The 22473-nt window shown below is 41.6% G+C and overlaps 1 protein-coding gene across 2 annotated transcripts in view; it reads right to left on the bottom strand.

Annotated features, from left to right (window-relative positions):
* The window catches only part of ush2a (Usher syndrome 2A (autosomal recessive, mild)), a 440168-nt gene that overhangs the window by 406232 nt on the left and 11463 nt on the right, over positions 1 to 22473 (bottom strand). For both annotated transcript variants that reach the window (XM_049464244.1, XM_022672674.2), the window contains exon 4: positions 1321 to 1456. In XM_049464244.1, coding sequence (XP_049320201.1) covers positions 1321 to 1456 — 136 coding nt within the window. The remainder of the gene's footprint in view (positions 1 to 1320; positions 1457 to 22473) is intronic.

Raw genomic sequence — 22473 nt, 5'->3', positions numbered from 1 at the left:
CAAACACTTTCAGTTTTCTACCATGCATATCTAGACTGTCTTGGAGTCTTAGAGTACACAGCATTTTGAATGGAGATTTTAGTATCTTGAAGTTGAAATTGAAGGATTTTCTACTGCTCACCATCTCAACAATCTCATACATGTTTAATGATGTTAAGGACTGGATTCTGGTAAGGTCCACTCATTGCTCTTAAAATATTCTTCTTTTTTGTCTGTTTCACTTCCGCAATAAAATCTTCTTAATCAGCTCCACATTTTTTTTTCAAACCCACAGAATTTAGTGGTCCTTTAGTTGACAAATCACCTGTGAAATCTGAAGCGAGAGTTACCCTGTATGTTTCATATATTTTTCATTGACTTTTCCCTTTCATATAGAATTGTCCTATAGCTGATCCTCTTGGGAATATCCAATGTGGTTGATGCACAGTACTGTACAGTACCTGTCAAAAGTTTGGACACACCTTAAACTCAGTGTTTTTTCATTGTTTAAAAAATGTTCTGAATTGTTGATTAATACTAAACTCATCCAAACTATGAAGAAAAACATGGAATTATTTAGTAAACAAACCACAATGTATTTTTAAGAGTTACCTCTGTTACACAGAATGAGTTTATTACCAGTTACTAGGGCTGCAACGATTAGTCGGTATAATCGACAATGTCAATTATTTAAAATTGTCAACTACAAATTACATTGTCGATTTATCATTATTTGTAAGAGTACTGCATTACACAAAGTGCTGGAGACAGAAGCGCAATGGGAGATGAGTAAATGTCTCACTCACACAGTTTACACTCAACTTAGTCTGTGTCTCCAAAAGGGCCCAAACACAACAGATTACATATTTACTGACTAAATATCATAACTTTCCACAATTAAACAACATCTTATTTAAATGCCTTTTAAATCTTATGTTCAGCTGTTTTTAGCGTTTTTAAACATGAAGGACATGACAGAAATAATCGCTGACTAATCAACTAATCGAAAAAAAAAATACTCATCAGATTAGTCGACTACCAAATTAAAGTTGCAGACCTACCAGTTACCAGCTTCAAAAACCACAGGTTAACAGCACCCCAGATAAGAGCACATACATGCTTTACAGACTATTTTGGTGTGTTGAACACTATTAAGTTACTACATGATTCCTTATGTGTTCCTTCATAGTCTGTATTACTTCTGTATTCATTTACAATGTGGAAAAAAACTAAACATTGAATAAGAAGGTGTGTTAAAACTTTTGACTGGTACAGCTTTCCATAAAAAAAAAGTACTCAAGTGATATGAAACGAAAAATAAAATGCCAGAATCTGAGTTACCGTTGGAGCTCTGTCCGATCCAAAAGACACTGTCTGAAGTGATGTCGGTGATCGGGCCTTCGAGGGTCTGTGTATCCAGGGCTGTGCTGTCCTCCTCTTGTCCATTCAGGAACAGGCTTACAGTTGTGCCGTGTACCTACAAACCAATAGAATCACTTGTTACTCAACTGTTCCACATGATGATGAGGTGCACAATATAATTTAGTAAATTGTTGAGAAGTAAAATGTACATGTAAATGTATTTTCAGTTAATTTGCTACCAGCAGTATTAAAGTTACGCTGTAGATGCTTTGCTGACCACCAAAACTGGCTGCAAATAATAAATATTGAATTACAAAAGAAAAAAAACTTTAAAATGATTTTAAAAACCCCTATAAAGTATTTTTCACCCATTTTTGGTGGCTCTGCGGCAGTCTTCGAAGATAAAGAGCCCTTCCATCACACACATTTGTATGTTCAGTGGCATACAGTTTCCATCAAAAAATAAAAAAGTTAAAAAGGTGGATGGAAATAAGTGAGGCAAAAATTCCTGGAGGATAAAGGCAGTGCTAGACAACTAGCTGCCTGGAGGATCCTTAAGCCGCACTCTTTCATGATGGCTGATTGAAGACTGCGGAGAGGCCGTTCTCGAAATCTCAAATCGGCCCAACGACTTGCTGCTTGAGATCTGAAGCCCACGTCAGAGTGATGTAAATGAAGTCTGAAGTGCTTCATCCTTATTTAGTGCCAGCGGGGCCCTTTGAACGGCGGTCCGGAGCTACCATTGTTCATTTCCCTATTTTGGTCTTTAGGTTTTATTTCCTTTGTTTTCTCTCGCTCCAGCAGTTCATATTCTTTAGATGTTATTTTTATGGGTGATTTATATGGATAGAAAGTGGGCTAGGTGGGTTTCAGTTGGGTGGCAGGTGGGCATGGGCTCTTAAATGGATTTGTATTAGAAGTGGGACAAAATATGATGCCAGTCAAATGAACAGGATAAAGAATGTGAAGAGTGTAGAACATCGGTTGGTAATTTCGGTAGAACAGACACCAAGTATTTGCTAATTTAGGAATATTTTATCATCTTCAGTAACAGAGATGCAGTGAAGTAACGTAGAGTTTTGTGTTGCAATATATTGAGTATCGCAGAATCACAAAATCATGATGTCACGGAATGACCCAGGCAGGGTGACGAGGAAAGCGGACACAAGTGCAGGTAAGGGCACAGGTCACGTGGGGAAGACACACAGAGACATGAGACAGGGCTAAGATGTGACAGAAGCCTCCCCCTAAACGCGCAGCTCCCGAGGCGCGTAAAAACGAACCCCGGGGGCTGGCGGCAGGGAGAGGCCGGGGAAAACAGGAGTCGAGACCGGGGACTGAAACGGAGACAGGACAGAGGACAGAGACTGGACGAGAGACTGAACGGGGAACTGAACAGGAGACAGAGACTGGACGGGGAACGGGACAGGAGACGGAGACTGGACGGGGAACGGAGACTGGACAGGGAACTGGACGGTGGACGGAGACAGAACAGGGGACGGAGGCTGGACAGGGAACTGGACGGTGGACGGAGACTGGACAGAAGACGGAGACAGAACAGGACATTGGACAGGGGACGGAGACTGAACAGGAGACTGGACATGAAATGGGACAGGAGACTGGACGGGACTGGACATGGGAACAGGGACGAGGACATTAACAGGGACCGACACGAACACTGTGACTGGAACAGGAACAGAGACAGAGACAGAAACAGGTACAGGGACATAGACAGAGACAGGGACCAAGACAGGGAGAGACATGGGGACCAGAAACACAGGTGGGTGCCCAGGACTGGCAAAAGTCTGTGGGGAAGTCCAAGGAGCCAGCCTGGGCACAGGTCTGGGGTTAAAGTCCGGGGACCTCGGTGCCAGCCTGGGTATGTGGGACCTGGAGCCAAACACTGTCCTGGGAGCAGAAACTGGTGGGGTGGCGACTCGGGCAGCGGGAGCTGGTGCTGGCGGGGTGGCGACTCGGGCAGCGGGAGCTGGTGCTGGCGGCGCGGCGACTCGGGCAGCGGGAGCTGGTGCTGGCGGGGTGGCGACTCGGGCAGCGGGAGCTGGTGCTGGCGGCGCGGCGACTCGGGCAGCGGGAGCTGGTGCTGGCGGCGCGGCGACTCTGGCAGCGGGAGCTGGTGCTGGCGGCGCGGCGACTCTGGCAGCGGGAGCTGGTGCTGGCGGCGCGGCGACTCTGGCAGCGGGAGCTGACACGGAGGCTTGAACAGCTGGAGCAGACACAGAGGCTTGAACAGCTGGAGCAGACACGGAGGCTTGAACAGCTGGAGCAGACACAGAGGCTTGAACAGCTGGAGCAGACACAGAGGCTTGAACAGCTGGAGCAGACACAGAGGCTTGAACAGCTGCTGCAGACATGGAGGCTTGAGCAGCTTCTGCAGACACGGAGGCTGGAGCAGCTTCTGCAGACACGGAGGCTTGAGCAGCTTCTGCAGACACGGAGGCTGGAGCAGCTTCTGCAGACACGGAGGCTGGAGCAGCCTCTGCAGACACGGCAGGAGTCCGGGGGCGTGGCTCAGCAGCTGAGAGAATTTCAGAGCTGGGCACGTAGAGAGCAGCAGCGGGGCTTGAGACCGCGGGAAGATCAAAACCCCGGACTGGATCTGCAGCTTTGCTGGCAAAGTCTGTAGAGGCAGACAGCGCGGGGCCGCCGGTAAAGTCCGGCGCGGAGAGAGTTCCAGAGGGCGGCTGAGTGGCCGCGTAGATAGTCCCAAAGCACGGCTGGGTTGCCGCGGCGGAATCCAGCTCTGCAGCCGCCATGAAAGCCAGCTCCTCAGTCTGAGGTGCTGGCGCTGCAGCTGTGGGGCTCAAAGCTGCGGTTGCCGCAAAAACCCGGACTGGATTTTTACTCCTGGAGAGCGGCTCGTCCACCGCAGCAGTCCCAGAGCGTGGCGTCTCATCCGCGGGCTTCACGGAGTGCGCCGTCTCAGCCGCGAGAGTCACGGAGCGTGGCGGCTCGGCCGCGAGAGTCACGGGAGTTGGGATGGCTTTAGGAGCTGTGCGGCCGAGAGCCGGGTAGAGCACCGCCCCTGGGGGGAACGGCAATGGAATGCGGGCTGGTGCAGGGAAGAGCTCCTCTTCGTCCTCGGAGCTGCTGGGAGTGCACCCGAGAAAGTCCCACGGATCCCGCTCCTCGGAGGCACCGAGGCTCATAACACCAACCCTCATCGCCCCCCCAAGAAAATCCTCCCCGGAAAAGGGGTCTTCTTCCGGCTGGCGGAACCCCTTAGAACGCCTACCCCGAGGCCTGCGGTGTCCTTGAGGCCTCGAGGTGTCCTGCGCCGGGGTCCCGCAAGGAGCATGGCGAATTGCCATCCTGGTGCCAGTCCACGCAGAACCTGCTGTGTCCATGTTAGGGTCGGTCTTTCTGTCACGGAATGACCCAGGCAGGGTGACGAGGAAAGCGGACACAAGTGCAGGTAAGGGCGATAAAAATAAATAATTTATTAAATAAATAACAAAGAAACAAGGAAACGAGGAACAAGTAAACATGTAACAAAGAAACACAAATAACCAATAACAAACGAGCGATGATAATAATAAACAAATAAGGAATATATATACAAGGGAAATAAACTAGAAAATAAACAAGGCAATAAACTATAAACGTGAAAACAAGAAATAAACGAGAAACAAATGACTAAGGTTAAATACAGGGAACATAGAGCTAAACAAGAAACTAAACTAGACAAGGGGAACTAAACTAAGCAGGGCAAGGGAGAAAACAATAAAGGAAATAAAGGAAACTAGAAATATACACAAGAGATAAACAGAGGTAAACACAGAGCAAGGACTAGGGCTATGAAACGCGGTGAAACAACAGAGAGACAAAACAACAGGGGAAGGTGCAAAGACCGACGGAGGACAAGGTGGCAGAGGAGGGCTATTTATAGTAACATAAAACACACTAGAATTGGAAACACCTGGGGAAGGGGCGGAGCAACAAATGAGAAACACATGGTGGAAATCTACTGACAGGAGACACAGAGAGGCACAGGTCACGTGGGGAAGACACACAGAGACATGAGACAGGGCTAAGATGTGACACATGATCTCAAATCGTGAGATTCCCACCCCTAATTTGAATGTGTTTTATGTACACAGGTTCACTTAGGCCCTGTATAAGGCCTGCTATATAAGACCCTGCTAAACCTGAGAAATTACCCACAATCCCTACTCTCAGTCTGACTGTGTGAAGAACCGCTCACTAGGCTAAAATTGAAAAACTGCCCACAAACCCTATGTTACTACTACGGACCACAGTGTTGCCCCTGCCTGTTGGCTGAAAGAGGTGAAGCTAAAGTCAGAGTACACACTATGCCAATAGTTTAAATATTTGCGGCAGTTCGACACCAGGGTGTTTTCACTCCTGAGAGTCCGGACCAAGGTTCATGTCTTTGTTACGTTGTATAAAGTTGGTCCGGTTAGTTTTAGTTTCACACTGCAGTTTAATGAGTGGATAAAATACATTTATTACATCCTGTCATCATCAGCTACGTGGACGCACTCTATACACTTTGTATAAATTGGTTGTAGAATGTTGGTTATGAGTTCAGCGAGTTGCTTTGCCAGGTTTTGTCACAAATTTAGTTCTCTGTCAGATTCTGACTCCCCTTCTTGTACATGCGCACCCCCGCATGACAATGAGTGTAAAATCATTCTGTGAAATCACCCACCCATGATTACGTCACAACAATCAGTGGCCATTTTCAGGAACTTTTCAGAATATTTATCCTAACAAATACGTTTGTTTGTCTTTTTTTAGCAACTTGTGAGACTTTCTTTTTTTTTTTAAAGGAGACTTTTATCTTCCTAGAGCATCAACATCAGTCATTTAACCTAATTTCATTAAGATCACAAGCGCCACAGTGAAAACAATATTTCAGCCCTATCATACAGCCCTGCATCGCGATTGCTACCTTACACCCTGTCAACAGATTATTCCAATCCTATAGGTGTGCACAGAGTGCCGTGCTGCAGAGCACACACCCGACTTTTCCAACTTAACAATAAACAGAATAGAAAAAGAATAAAACAACGTTGCTGGTCCTTTAAATGAGCTGCTGGCATACCTGCACAACATGAACACACAGGTCAGTATCCTCTGCTGAGAGGCACAAAGCGTCTCGCAGTTAAGATACGAATGCACCAAAGTCAGTCAGAGCAAACCTACGTCTTATAGGGAATGACAAGTAACACACTGAATTGTCTATTTTAAGGTCAACCCAAAACACACCCATGATTAATTAAGTAAATTAGTACATGCCTTTTGTGTGTTTCGAGCCGTGCAAGGCATATTTTTTGCTTAGGCACACCAACACACCCTAAATCTGCAATTGACCAGTGTGCTATAGAGCCCTAAACAAACAAGTTTTAATGCAATATTTTGTTTATTGTTAAAATAAATACACTAAATTAACATTATAAAATGAGAAATACCTTATTGAATATTTTCAGTATAAAGGCACAAAATTGTAAATGTCTGGGAAGAAACTGTTCCCTCAGCTTTATAAGGCTCTTTTGTGTGTGTGTGTGTGTGTGTGTGTGTGTGTGTGTGTGTGTGTGTGTGGTGATGACCTGTCTGGAACGCTGTTCTATGAGATCAGGACTGTGAGCAGATCACTTCATTCCCGGAGCAGATTATTAACCAGCCATTCTGTGGAGCTTTTAGCAACTTCATAATCAGCAGGTGCTGACATCTTAAAAGCTGCTCTCGGCTTTCAAACTGAAAAAGGCATATTTGATCTGCACAGGGAATTACCAGAACACTCTACAAATTTATGTAATCGTTTATTCAGTAATGCCAGTTTTGGAATCAGATATCCAACTGGCATCAGGACAAAAACACCTGTCGAAACCTCCTGAAATAATACACAAACTGTGCAGATGTAATGATACCAAAATTATTTTGGGTAATTTGGGTAACAGCAAATTGCTGCCGTCCATAGAAAAACTTGTATCTCCAAAATTGCCACTTTACAGGAAAGGGAAAAAAAAAACAATGTACTTCCAATGTAAGCTAATGTATAGAGGATTTTATTTCAAGCAGCGTTGGAAGATATCAAATGTCTATTTGCCAAGAAAAGTTTCACAAAATGTGAAGGACAGCTGCTCTGTTCAAACAATGTAGTAAACAAAGCAAAAAAATCAACAGAAATAAAGATACATGTCTTTCTTTGGTTGGCAAAAGTGAAATAAGGTCACTAAGAGGAGATTATGTACCACATTGTCAGTTTCTTCTTGGCTTACCAAATCAAAGAAAATATGTTTTAATCTGTTATAAATGTACAAAATGGCACAGTGTGATTTCACAGCCTTCACTTCAGCCTAAGACTAGGCGTTTAATACATGAAAAATATGAAATGTTTAACATTCAATTATTTAATGCATTTTGCATCTATCTGTATAAGTAAACTATGACCATGTTTCCTCTAGGATTTTGTGAAGCACCAGCAACACCAATAGTGTAGCATAGTGTATCTGAGCATTGCCAGCTATATAGAGAGACGATAAGTAAATTTTTTTTACAAATTAAAAATTTAATGTAAAAAGACTCTGGTTTCAGGATCGCCAACATGGCGGAAGATTTTGGCTTCATTTTCTGAATGAATGGGAACGGCGACAGGGCATCCATCTTTTTTACAGTCTCTGGTACTGGCAGCCTCGGTGTGGGGTAAGTGTTGTGTTGTGAGGAGACAGAGGACAAAACTGACAAAAACTGCGGGACGGAGTGAACACTTAAAATAGGAACCAGAGACTGTAAAAAAAGATGGACGCCGTGTCTCCGTTCCCATTCATTCAAAGAAAATGAAGCCAAAATCTTCCTCCATGTTGGCAATCCTGAAACCCGATTCTGCGCAGTAGAGACCAGAGGAGGGAGAAAGACTGTGGAGAGACAGCCTACTCCCGCCCATAACCAGCTCTTTTACAATAACCACACCTTTTTTAATAGAGCTGAAAAACGTTTTAAAAAACGAATTCTGTGAGGATATAAAAATCTGACAATATAAGCAGAGGTTACACTAGCTGTTACATTTAAATAATGGAGGTATAATTACAGTATATAAGAAAAGAACGTGATTGAAAGTTGTCTGTTTTGCCATTGAAACCTATGGGGATGGGTGGGGTTACACAGCTTTCTGCAACCGAACAGCAGGGGGCGCCTGACCTGTGGTGGCTTCACTTTTGAGAGACAATGCTCTGTCCAGCTATACACAATCTATGGCCAGAACCTACACTTCAGCCAGCGATCGGTTACACAGGATAGAAGCTAGCTAGCAGAGCTGGTTCAGTTAAACCTCAGCTGCTACACAGCTTGAAAAGTCTCAGCATGTCTCAAAAAAGCTCAGTCACCAAAGAAAGAATATAACAAGAGTGAATATTGGCAGTGAGTTTAAAAGTTGGAGACTTAGAGCTCAAATAAACTAAAAAAACGACCCAGAGCTGCTACTTTTCTCCTGAACAGGTAAGCTAACTGGCTAGCTAATTTAGTCAGGTAATTTAACATCACCACCAGGTTAGATTACTAGGGACTGGTGTTTAAATTAATTAAACAAGTGTTCGCATTCATATCAGTGGTCTGTGTGCAGCTGGAATAACAGGGCAGAGAGTATCTGAGAGAGATAGTCAGGTTAGCAAGGTTAGCTAAAGTAATCTGAATATGCTGGTTAATGGATTCATGCTACACATTCTACCATGAGCTGCAGTCAGTCACAACAGAGGAGCAGCCGTGTTACATCTGATTACTACCTCGGCAGTAATGAGTACTCCAAAATATACGCCAGAAACCGATAGTCTTTATAGTGACTCTCAATTTAGCTCTCAAAACATTAAGTGATTTGTTACGTCCAGATTAATATTTAGTAGTTCCAAGTGGTTAATTATCTACACTATGAAGGAACATTTAATAATCATGTAGTAACTTAAAATAGTTAAATAAACCAAAATACCCTTTGAAGAATTTCAGTGGCTCTTATTTTGGGTTCTGTTAATTTGCGGTTTATGAGGCTGATAACTCTGATTAACTTATTCTGTGCAATTTAGTTGAGTATTTCTTGCCATAATACAGATTAGAACATTACTTAAATAGATCTATTCACTGTATACCTGTAACTCTACCTCTTTACTACTTTACAACTGATGCCCTCAAACATATTAAGAGACAAGAAATTCAAGTTATTAACTCTTGACATGTTCAGCACAGAAAATCCATTCCAGATGACTAATTTGAAGAATCTTAAATCTAAAAAATATTGTTTAAAAACGTTTTGGCTTAGTAAATAATTATATGTGTTTTTCTTCACAGTTTGGACGACGTTAGTATTAATCTATAATGCAGAACATTTTAAAATAACGAGTGTGCATAATAATATCGTCAAATCATTCTGTAACACGCTGTAAACGTGTACCTAACTCCTAAATTCAATGATGACTAACAGTAAGCACTAAATAGAAGCCAGCAGGTATCAGGTGTCATGCCATTTCTGTGTAATTCTAACTGGAATCCACCCACTGGCTCTCATTAGTGCTAACTTTAGATTTTAGTAGCTCTGAGGGTTTAGAGTTCCTCTAACAGCGTTTTGTTTTGTGTTTTGTTCGGTGAAGGTGAGCGAGCGATCAGGGTTAAAGCAGGGACGCAGTGTCAGTATGGAGGACCTGCTGCGTCACTGCCTTTCTTACCTAAGCTCACTTTGAGCCATCAGAGGAAACTCTATCAGCTGACATTAAGAAAGACAAAAAGCTTATAAAGGTCCTTCACTTGCTTCTCTTTCTGAGTGCAAAGTTGGAGTAGTCAGCCTTAAATAACCTGTAATCTGCAGCTTCAGACAGAACATCACAATGAAATACACTGCCTTTAACAAACAGTTTGTTATAAATCTTCATATATATCAAACAGACAACTTAAAACAGAAATAATGATGTCATTGTCCTATATTACAAATATTATCATAAAATTAATGCATTCAAAATGAATGATTTTCACATTTTGTTCACGTTACACCCCCAAAACAAATTTATTGGGATTTTATGTGACCATCAAAAAGTACCGTTTGTGGACATTAGAGTGTCTTACACTGCAGTCAGAAAAAAATGCTATATATTTGGGAAGTAAAAAAAATAACAATTAGCTGAAGTACACTCAAATAAATAAATAAATAAATAAATAAACTTTAAATCAATGATTATTATTCTTTTTGTATATACCACTTCAGTGTCTGAATCAGTTTCTCTGATATTTTCATTTATAGGTTTATGTTTGAGTAAAATGAACATTGTTGTTTTATTGTATAAACTATGGACAACATTTCTCAAAAATTCCAAATAAAAATATTGTCATTTAGAGCATTTATTTGCAGAAAATGAATTTTTTGGAAAGTGCTGCAACAATTCTAACAGTGGAGTAAATACTGCAGTATCACCTACAATAAATTGTTCCGTATTATTCAGCCTTTTGACTTATTCGGCCAAACAACAGTGCTTTTTTTGCCATATTTGGATTCCCAATATTTCCATTTGCCAAATATTAGGGGATTCCTAGTTCAGTGTTTTGTTGGATCCTTATTTTTTCAGATGTTAAAAAAAACCCAAGACATAACACTCTTAAAATCAAATTCACTATAATTCCACTGAAAATGTGTTAATATAAACAGGGCTGACTTTAGAAACCACAGCTTTAGATCAAAAATGATGGTTTGCCCTTTTGACCTGGGCCATAAACCAGGGCAGCGACATGAGCCTAATCTGGAGCTGGGCTGTTTGGCAGCCTGAGTGACAAAACCTTCCACGATAAAGCCCTTTCCATTTCAGAGCTGGAGGAGCTGTCAGCACCAGAAAAATATTCCACTCTGGATGAGGGTATCAGCGCCGGCGATCCCTGGCTTTTTTTTAAGCATGTTGCTGATACCTGTCCAAGCCTGGCCTTTCTATCAGCACACACACACACACACACATATAAACACGTACACAAAGATGTTTTATTTATGGCTTATGCTCGAGTCTTGGCGAGACAGACCCTTATCATTTAAATGAAGCCAAAATGTTTCCTCGCTTGTAATTTATTACATTATCACATGTTCCGTAATGCGCCCAGGCCGCCTCAGCCCCGTCACGTGAAATATAACTGTCTGGAGGAGGAAGCCGCCAGCGCTCGGCTACCGATGCCGCCGAATCACCCCGGAGCCGGACGCTTCTCCTCAATGTCCACCATTACACGGCGGAGGAGGCAGCTGACGAACAGCCAATTTCCCCTTTATCACATTAGCGCAGCCATGAGAGAGAAACATTTGTTCTACTCAAGAACACTGAAGCTACAATTACCAATCTCACATATACATGTTTTATATCAGCCCTTCCCTTCTCCCGCGACGAGGGTGGCGACAATATATTAGATGTAGCATGACAGTTTATTTAAGAAAAGAAAATTGTCTCAGTGGCGCGAGAGAAGGCAGAAATATATAAGGCGAAGAGTCAGTGCTTTTAATAAAGGTAATAACTCTTTGAAGGCTATGCTTTAAGCAGAAAGCATATCAGAGATCTATTTTCCCCTCCCCTCCCTCCGTCACCGTGACCGAAAGGAACAGGAATCATTGTTGCTAACTAGCTTGTGAAGCTGGCCTTCAGCATCAGGATTTTTTTTTCTTCCCTACACGGTGCCATGTCCGTGACAAATGTCCTACTCTTATTAAAACAAGTGCTTCCCTCATAATCCCCACAGGCCCTGGAACAGGCCTGCAAATCCGCCTCACTGCCTCACACTAAACAGGGATTTCCCAGGTTTTTGGAAGTGAGGTGATGATGCTAACAGGGCTACAACTTAAGATTATTTTGGTAGCCCATGGTTATTTTTTCAATAAGTCAATGTCTAGTCACCACCTGTGGGCGTGGCTCCTGTTTTAATGCAACTTTTGAGCTTTTATTTGGGAACAATACAAGAGGATGAGATGTTTGGTTCTTTCTCTGGTTCATCCTCCTCCTCAGCTTGTTGTTTTTGGTAGCTAAATAACTACTGTACTAACTAGACCAGGGTTTTTGTTGATGTGTGCTTGTGTGCATATTAATTTAAATTCAGAAAGTAAGCTGTTTCCTCCTCCTCCTCAGCTCATTGTGTTAGCTAACATGCTAAATTAATCAGAGTTTTAAGTTTTTTGTTGTTTGGCTGTCTTTCTGTCACTTTTGTATTCATGTTCATTTTAATTTGACACCTTACAGAAAATGACGTAGGTAGTTAGCCAGGTTTGCACAGTAGTTACTATAAACTAAAAGCTGTGATGCTGCTCCAGCACCTTGTCAGGCTCTTATTTGGAAACGTGCAAGAGGCTGGAAGCTTTGTGATGTTTCTCAACAGTAAATCTCTATAAAACAACTCATGTGAAAAACTGCGGTCTTGTCTGTGCTTTTAACTATAGGTTTTGTTTATACAGATTGATGATATATAAAGCCTTATAACTAAATCATATGTAAAAAAATCATGCTGGGCTCAGATAGAAATTTGACCTCCAGCTTTAACTCATTTGTGCATTGAACAACTTATCCTGATGTATAGTGAGCACATGTGCCAAGAGTGTTGGTTTTAATTACTGTAAATATTAATTAAAGTTACAAGGATGTTGTAATAGTCCATTACTGTTACTGTCACTCCATCTGTGTTTAGTTTTTAAAATATGTTGTAGATGTCTTGGTAAAGCTGAGCTAACTTGGCATTAGATCAGCTTGTGGTTTGTGTGATGATGAAATCCTTAATTTGAGACGCTGATTGTAAAAACAAAGTGAAACAATTAAAAAAAAAATATGTGCATCACTGTGAATGTACTGCAATATTATGTTGGGTTTAAGGTCTAGCAGTAGATTGTGGACTGTATTATGGACCAGTATGTGGATTGGCTTTGTTTATCCAAGGTTTAATACATTTAATTAAGACAATATCGAACCTGATACCAATATTGTATCAGTCCGAACCACTAAAATGTGCAAAGCAGTGGTAATCCAGGGCTAGGACTGACAAACGCTGGCGTAAATGAATCAATCAATCAATAAAATAACCAATAGATCAAATGTATTACGGAATAACCTCTGACAATATAAGCAGCAGCAGAGTGCAGGTGTGATGTTTTGTGACGAATTGCTGTTTATGTAAGAGTGCTGAAATGCTTAACAATACAGCGATGTTTCAGCAGCTGACTTCCTGCCAACTGCCCTTATTTATGTAGTGCACCGAGAACTGCCCGTGTTCATATGACTTTGCTGTACACTTTACAGATTGCAGACACAGGGCCAGAGTGCCACGCTCAGCCCATCCATCTCCTGACAGGCCTCAGATTGAGGACAGTGCCTGACACACTGCACGCTTCATTTTACCCATCCCTGCATCACCACCACCGCGCCACACCCACCCCCCTGCCCCAGCACCACCCGCACCACCAGACGTCACTACTGCGTCTTTTCACCATCTTTCACTAACAATAAACACAGGATAACCAGGTGAATGGCAGCGGGACGGCTAAGGCGAGGAGACGTAATCAGCTCCGCCGCATCTGCAAAAAAGCCCAACTGCCCCCTGCGGCTACAACTGGTCATGCAAGTTGTCTGTGGTCGCCTCCGATCTGTCCGGTCAGTGCGGGCCGATTCCGGGATGCCTCGCGCCCCACAGCCACGTGCCCGTCTGTCACGGTTACTCACGCCCGGCCGGAGAGACGTAATACGCCGTGAAATTCCTCATATCAACTTATGGCCATTACCAGTTTCGCAGGGAGCCCCCCCCACCACTCAGCACTGCCCGCTCTGATTTATGTCCAGCTCCCGCTGATTCCCGCTGACTTTAATCTGAAGAAAGACTCTTGAGAAAACTTGCCAAGAAACGCCTGTCCCTGGGCGGACATTTAATTCCGCCTGACATTGATGGGCTGAAACGCACAATAAATGCCCCTCCTGTACCGATTAAACAATGCTCCACACTTTATCACTGCTGCGTTAAAACAAGCTGCTGCACGGACTCACTGTAACTGAAATCATTTTACCCTGTTAAAAAAAGAGGTAAAATTTCCCCAATACTGATTTTACTAATAGTAACAAGCTAAAGACTAGCATTGGCTTACTGCAAACAAATCTTCTGTTCTGTTCTGGCATAAATCCATTGTTAGCATTAATAGTAGAGCTGGACGATTTATAACAAAATTTATAACACACTATATTTATCCATTTCAGTCACAACAATAGAAATCTGTTCAATATAAACATTATATAAAACCCACTGTCTGTGGTTTAAGTCATCACACACTGGCACTGCCAGGCTACTAAAGCCTAAAGTGTTCTGCCCTTTGTGTTCAGCTTGAATGATTGAGTGGATATTTTAAATTTAGCTCCTTCAACCACACACACAGCTCCTCTTCTGTGGACAGTGGTGGATTTGAGAGATATGGTGTCTCACGACATTCTCATCTTTTTGTGTTGTGTTCAAAAACATGCTAGCTCTGTTTTAAATCACTCTTAATAAGGTTAAATAGCCTGATGGAAAGATAAATTAGCATAGCAGTTGACTGGATTCAGGCGTCTCAGAGAAAGCACATGCTGGACACGGCCTTTCCAGCTGTGGTAGCATCATACAGCATCACTGACAGATAGTCCTAGAGAGGGAAATGGAAATTATTGAACTGGATAGAAGGGATCCGGCGAAATGAACATTTTTGCATTTGGCTGAATATGGTTTTCATTTATTTCGCCACTTTTTTGACCATTGCATAAATATATATTTGTCCTGTTTTTTTTTAAAGAAAAAAGCTATTGCTGTACTACAATGTAAAATATATTTATTGTGTTACTGTTGCAGCAGACCGAAAATAAATAAATTAAAATATTTGGTGCATTTATATTGAAAAGGTGAAGTTCCTCATTCAGTAAGCCTCTACTGCCGCACTGTAAGGTTATGTGGTTGCATTGTAATCAATTATACATACAAATGGACAGCCAGTGTTTTTTTTTTTTTAAGTAAATGTCATAAATTAAATTGAAAGGTTTGAGCTATTTACATTTACTAATCCACTGATAATCATGATGAGAATAAGCGTACGTTACCATCTTCCCAATAGTAAACTGGGTTTAAGGTCCCTCTGCAAACCTTTGCCTTTAGTGTACTATATACAGATCTAATGACCTAAATGAATTGAAACAGCACTGCAAAATAAATATTGTGATACTCCTATTTTTGATCAGAGCTTTACCCAAATACCAATCTATTCTAACTCTAAATGTAAAAATCATTGACTCAACTTACATTTATATCAGCACACAAATCATCTTAAGCTTTATTAACGGAGTTAATGCCTTTTTTGTATTACATTTTTTTTTGCTGGTTTTGTTGGTTTTTTTGTTGTTTGTTTGTTTTATTATCCAAAACTCATGCTCCCCGTGTCCTGTTAAACTCAGTACCTGGAACTCTCGGCAGTACACACTAATTTGCTGTCAACTTTTCGGGGTGATTTATACAGGGCCCGTGGCCTCTCAGCTCCGGGGGCCTGTCGAGAAAGTGCCGGGGAAAGGTGGGAGCTCTTTTTTGCCTCCGCTCACCTTGATTCACCTTCATGGACTCTGCCAATCAGTCTCCATCACTCTGGGTGGCATGAACTGCTCGGAGAGGTCAGCTGACCCACCGCCGGAGCCGGACAAAGCAGGCCGACGCCGGCGCTGATGATGTCTCCTCTGCTGGAAGAGCGGTCTCTAACTTCTCCAAAAGTTTACTTACAGAACACTGAGCTCTGGACTGGAGTTACTGCACACACTGAGCAAGATAAACCACTGTAACGGCTGGAATTACAAATGTCCTCATCAGGTTTTACTCTCCAATCATGTTTTCTTAAATCAGACATGTTGAGATGAGATTAATTGTGGGTGATCAGATCAGATTTCTGTGTCCGGCATTGTAAGCATATCTGTATGGATTGCTGTGTTATCTGTATGGGTTGCTTTGGCATTTGTATGTATGGGGTGCTATTTTATCTGTGTGGGTTGCTGTGGTATCTTAAGGGTTGCTTTGGTATGTGATATCTGTATGGTTGCAGTGGAATGTGGTATCTGCATGGGTTGCTGTGACATTTGTACAGGGTGCTGTTGTATCTGTGTGGGTTGCTGTGGTATCTTAAGGGTTGCTGTGGTATGTGATATCTGGATGGTTGCAGTGGTATGTGGTATATGCATGGGTTGCTGTGACATTTGTATGGGGTGCTGTTGTATCTGTGTGGGTTGCTGTGGCATGTGGTATCTTAAAGGTTGCTTTGGTATGTGATATCTGTATGGTTGCAGTGGAATGTGGTACCTGCATGGGTTGCCGTGGCATTTGTATGGAATGCTGTTGTATATGTGTGGGGTGCTGTGGTATCTTAAGGGTTGCTGTGGTATGTGGTATCTTTATATTTGCAGTGGAATGTGGTATATGCATGGGTTGCTGTGGTATTGGCATGGGTCGCTGTGGCATCTATGTGGCAGTGCTTCGGTATGTGATATCTGCATGAGTTGCAGCGGCATCTGCATGGGTTGGTGTGGTATCTGCGTGGGTTGCTTTGGTATGTGGTATCTGCGTTGGCTGCTGTGGCATCAGTGTGGGTTGCAGTGGAATGTGGCTTCAGTGTGGGTTGCTGTGGCATCTGTGCGGGTGTCTGTGGTATCTGTATGGTTTGTTGCATGGGTTGCTGTGGCATCTGTATGGGTTGCTGTGGTATCTGCATGGGTTGTTGTATGGATTGCTGTGGCATCTGTGCGGGCGTCTGTGGGATCTGTATGGGTCGCTGTATGGGTTACTGTGGCATCTGTGCGGGTTTCTGTGGTATCTGTATGGGTTGCTGTGGTATCTGTATGGGTTGTTGTATGGGTTGCTGTGGCATCTGTGCGGGTTTTTGTGGTATCTGCATGGGTTGTTGTGGTATCTGTGGCATCTGTGCAGGTGTCTGTGGTATCTGTATGGGTTGCTGTGGTATCTGTATGGGTTGTTGTATGGGTTAATGTGGTATCTGTGCGGGTTTCTGTGGTATCTGCATGGGTTGCTGTGGTATCTGTATGGGTTGTTGTGGTATCTGTGGCACTGTGCAGGTGTCTGTGGTATTTGTATGGGTTGCTGTGGTATCTGTATGGGTTGTTATATGGGTTGCTGTGTTAAAAATTACTTTTACAGTGTGTGACTGATCTACCTGACCAATCAGTTTCAGGTTCACTGTGCCCTGTAATGAATGTTAGTCAGTGATTTTGATTTACCGATTCTGTTATTATTGTTCATTGACATATAATATATTTGGAAGTTTAAAATGTACATTTACTGAAATTATTTATTTTGAAATATATATTAATATTATGTAATAAGTGTACAGCCCTGGACAGGTACAAACCTGTCTGTAATAGTTTCAACCTGTTTTCCGTACTTTACTTTTGTAGTCAAACTTTGTGTGGATCTATTAGCAATACATAGATTTAATGCATTTTGGTCAAAAGAATTTATGGCGTTATGGCAGTTAACTGAAAATATACATGGTGCTGTGAATATACGCAATAATTAAACAAAAGGACAATAAAATAGCAGTGCCACAAATCCAGCCATATCCTCTTTAATGCAGCCTGACAACAGGCAGCATGGGGTTACTGTATTCTGGTCAGGATTGCATTACTAAACGCTTCTTCATTCTCTATGGCAGCATGAACAGACTGCTTCCAGGCCTTTCTAATGCTGCATGCTCTTTTCTTTCCCCTGCCGACGAGACTTGAGACATAGCACAGCCAACACCCCGCCACCACCCCCCTCGCTCCGTTCAGCACTGCTCTGGCTGGAGGGGCCGGGGCCTGGGCTCACTGGCCTACATGTCTCAGGGTGGGGGGAGAAGTTCACGCAGGGTGATGAGCCATGTGCACATTAGGGTTAAGAGCTCGAGACTCACCAGCTCCTGGCCAAAACAAAACGTCCCCCGAGAACGTGCTTCCGCCACAGTGGACGTTCACCGGATCGAAATGCCGTGGCCGAGGCCTAGGCCCTAGTGGAAGCTCTAATTGTGCGTGAAAATGTTCATTAACTTGTCGAATCCTCCCTAAGTTCAGGCAGCCAAAGACAATGAAGCAACAGCTGCAGGAGAACTGTTCCACTGATACAGTGCCTTAGAAAACATTCATACTCCTTGAACCTTTACACATGTACACCAACAAACTTGCAGTTTATGTATTTTATTGAAATTATAATGTGCAGTAAAAATAAAGTATATGGATTTTAATATTTGTAATAAGTAAAAATCTGAAAGGTGTGGCATGCATTTGAATTTAGCCCCCTGTACTCTGTACCTCTAAATAAAATCCACTGAAGACACTGGCTTCAGAATTCACAGAATTAAGAACCTGTGTGTAATTTATTCTCAGTATCTGGATGGATGGATGGATGGATGGATGGATAGAATTTAGCAGCCAGGAGCAGTTACATACTGTAACACAGTAGAAACAAACAATAGGTGTAGTACAATATGATTGCACAGTAAGGGATATAAGACTCTAAACTATACAATTCTAAAATGAGACTTAAATATATACATAAATATATAAATACAAAAACAATAGAAAGTGTGGAAGTAATCAGTCGTAGATATGAGGTAGTGCAGTAAAAGAATAAATGAATTATAGGAGATAGCGGGTATCAGCAGATATGACAAATATTACACATAAACCTGTGCAAGTATTGTATTTAAGTTAAGTGTAGTGTAGTGTCCAGGAGTGCAAGTCCACAGGATGTACAGTAAAGTGACATATGTCCAGGGGTGCATAGTAACAGTATATACAGTTTAAAAGGCTGTGATTAAGAGAGCACATATGAGACTCGTTCCTCATCTGTCCTCTCTCTTCCGACTCCACTGGAAGGAGTTGAAGAGTCTGATGGCTCTCGGAACAAACAATCTTTTCAGTCTGTCCATAGAGCAGCTCTGTGACAAGAACCTGCCACTGAAACTGCTCCTATGATCCATGATAATGGAATGCAATGGGTGACCATCATCATCCGTGATGGAGAGTAGTAATTTGTACAGTGTATAGGCCTTTGTTAGAGGTTTAGAGGTTTGTTATAGAACATTAGGAATCATACAACATCATGGAAATAAAGGAAACAGCAGAAAGATCAGGAATAAAATTGTAGAAGTACAAAGCAGGGTTAGATTATAGATAAAAAACTAAACTGACAGTACAGGCAAGAAGTGCACCAAATAGAAATCCAGCCAAATGGCCGCTAGTCACTCTGGAGGAGCTGCAGAGATCCACAACTCAGGTAAAAGAATCTGTCCACAGGACAGCAATCAGTCCTTTTGTGTGGTGGAAATCCAACAAAGCACATCATCTGGAATACACCATCCCTACTGTGAAACTTTGGGAAGTATCACATCCCAATAAATTATTCTTAAGATTGTAGATCTCAAAAAATTAAAAGTCCAAGGGGTAACACTACTTTTTCATGGCAGTGTACATGTCATGTTTAGGTTGCTAATAACATTTTTTATTTTATTCCGTAAGATTTCAGAAATATACAGTAATTTCCAAAACAATTTAAAAGCCCAGCTTTTACTCAGTATTCTTTGTAGTTTCCCAATTTTTACAAAGTTTCTATGCTGAGGAAGCAGAGGACTGAGTAAAGCCCAAAGAGTTTTTTTCAGAATTGTTGAGCAGCTTTTCTGAAATATTTTAGAAAAACCACTGGAAGCTGCTTGTTAACAAAAATCTACCAAAATAATTTAGTACCATTATATAATACATAATATATATTTTAAGACCAAGCATTTTTCAGCGTTACAAACAATACTCCAATTATCTAAGAAAATCAATTTTTATTTTTATAGACAATAAAATATACCTTTTCCCCACAGTATATAATTTAAGCAGGCCCTAAAAACAAATGCTTTACTACAAACTAGGGCCATCACTCTGGCTTATATTAGCAATCCAGTGTCTACAAAGAATTTTACCAGTTAATTGAGTTATTAGATTTTAATAAGGGCAAACACTCATCATTTACTTAATAACTGCTTTTTAATACTTTTTATACTGCAATATAAAAATATTGCAGTAACTAGAAATTACTGCCATTTTTACATAGTTCATCCATTTACAGAGACAGACTCCACTATAATTGGACAGTTGACTGTAAAGCTATTTTATGGCCAGGTTTGGCTTGTTCCTTCTTTATTTTAAGACAAATTAAAGAGATAAAAGAATATTGGTATTTGAATTATTTATATGAATGTATTTTGTTTTGAAATGTTTTTCCTATAAGCTTATGTTACGCAGGTTTTAAAATATTTTAGTGTAGCCCTTGTACACATTTTACCAACAGCAGAACTGTTCTAATTTGTGTCCGTTTTTGGCTATTTTACCACATTGGAATAACAAGAACCACATTTGGAAGAGCAGAAGTGTGTGTGTGTGTGTGTGTGTGTGTGTGTGTGTGTGTGTGTGTGTGTGTGTGTGTGTGTGTGTGTGTGTGCGTGTGTGTGTGCATGTGTGTGTGTGTGTGTGTGTGTGTGCATGTGTGTGTGTGTGTGCATGTAAGAGACATGAAAAAGCAATGCACTAGCATACACTCTGCTGTACATTATTTAATATTGAGAATAATATTTATATTAAGAATAAATCTCTAAATCATGGTATTTGCTCATTTAGGAGTATTTTATCCTCTTCAATAACACAAATGCCATAAAATATTGTAAAAAATTGTTTTGTGATATATTGTCACAGAATCACAGTATCATGATATCATTGCAATAGTGTTGCACTGAGGGATGCCCTGTAACTCCCACTCCTAGACCTGTCTGTATATAAACATGGCATGTTATTAGATTAGTTTCTAACTTAAATACAATATCTATTAAAAGTTTTGACATGTTAAATTCAGTGTTTTTTCATCATTTTCTGCAATGTAGAATAATACTAAAATCATCCAAACTGACATCCAAACAGTTGTGTTGTGAAGAGGTAGAGTTGTTATACAGTAAATAGCCCTATTTAAGTAATGTTCTAATCCATGTTATAGCAAGATCTACTTAACTTAAAAATAAAGAAAGTAAAGTAAAGAAACTAAGTAAGAAATGAAGGTTAGTCAATCCGAAAAATGTTAAGAAGTTTGAAAATGTCTTCAAAGTAGAGTCGTAAGTGCATCAAAAACATAATGATGAAACTGTCTCCCATCAGAACTGTCCCAGGAAAAGAAAAGCAAGAGTTACCTCAAGCACAAAAGCAAGTGTTGCACAGGATAAGTTCATCAGTTACCAGCCTCAGAAAGTGTAAAACCCTGATAAAAAAGCCTAAATGCTGCACAGAGTATTTTGGTTTGTTTAACTCTTACTACATACAAGTTACTACATGATTCCTTATGTGTTCCTTACTAGTCTGAATGATATTATTAGTATTCAATTACAATAGAAACAAAAATAAAAATATTGAATGTGAAGGTGTGTTCATCAAACTTTTAAGCGGTACTTTGCGTTTATCAAATATCATTGTGAACTAATTACTGACAATTTATCACAAAGAAAGTTTTGTGTATTTGTAAGACTGAGTTTCATTGATTAATTAAGACAGCCCTCTTTTAACTGACACACACCAGGTAACTCCAGCCCTCAGCAGTCCTCAGCATTACGTCGTGTTTTTACATCGTAACCAAACCCGTGGGCTGAAAAGTGAGAGCAGACATAACAATGTCTGGCAAACGGATACAACAAAACGGACACGGTGCTGCCGGGCGATGATGACTACTTCACTCGTCCGTACCTTATCAAGGAGCTCAGTTACATCAAAAGATCAGACGAGCCCTGACCTCTCGCAGTGCCGGAGCATTTCCGTCAGCACGTTTCATTACAGCAAGCTACAGGCTGCCCTCCTGACACGTATTGATATGATAATGCAGGTTTACCAACTCAGCCCTGCAGCGCCAGTCTAATCACAGAGCCTCCTCAGCATTTACACAACATTTCTGTACTTCCCCTTTTCTTTACTGAAGTGCTGAGAGCCACCACAGCCCTTCAGATAGATAACTTGCCAGCTGACGAGAGCTAACTGACATACTGTTAAACATGGGGGAGGGAGGGCAATTCCCAATTCCTATATGCTACATTTACTTCCCCGT

The sequence above is a fragment of the Astyanax mexicanus genome, chromosome 14, assembly GCF_023375975.1.
Source record: "Astyanax mexicanus isolate ESR-SI-001 chromosome 14, AstMex3_surface, whole genome shotgun sequence".
Classification (NCBI taxonomy): Eukaryota; Metazoa; Chordata; class Actinopteri; order Characiformes; family Acestrorhamphidae; genus Astyanax; species Astyanax mexicanus.
The sequence above is the reverse complement of the archived record's forward strand: the minus strand, read 5'-3'. Positions and strand labels throughout refer to the sequence as shown.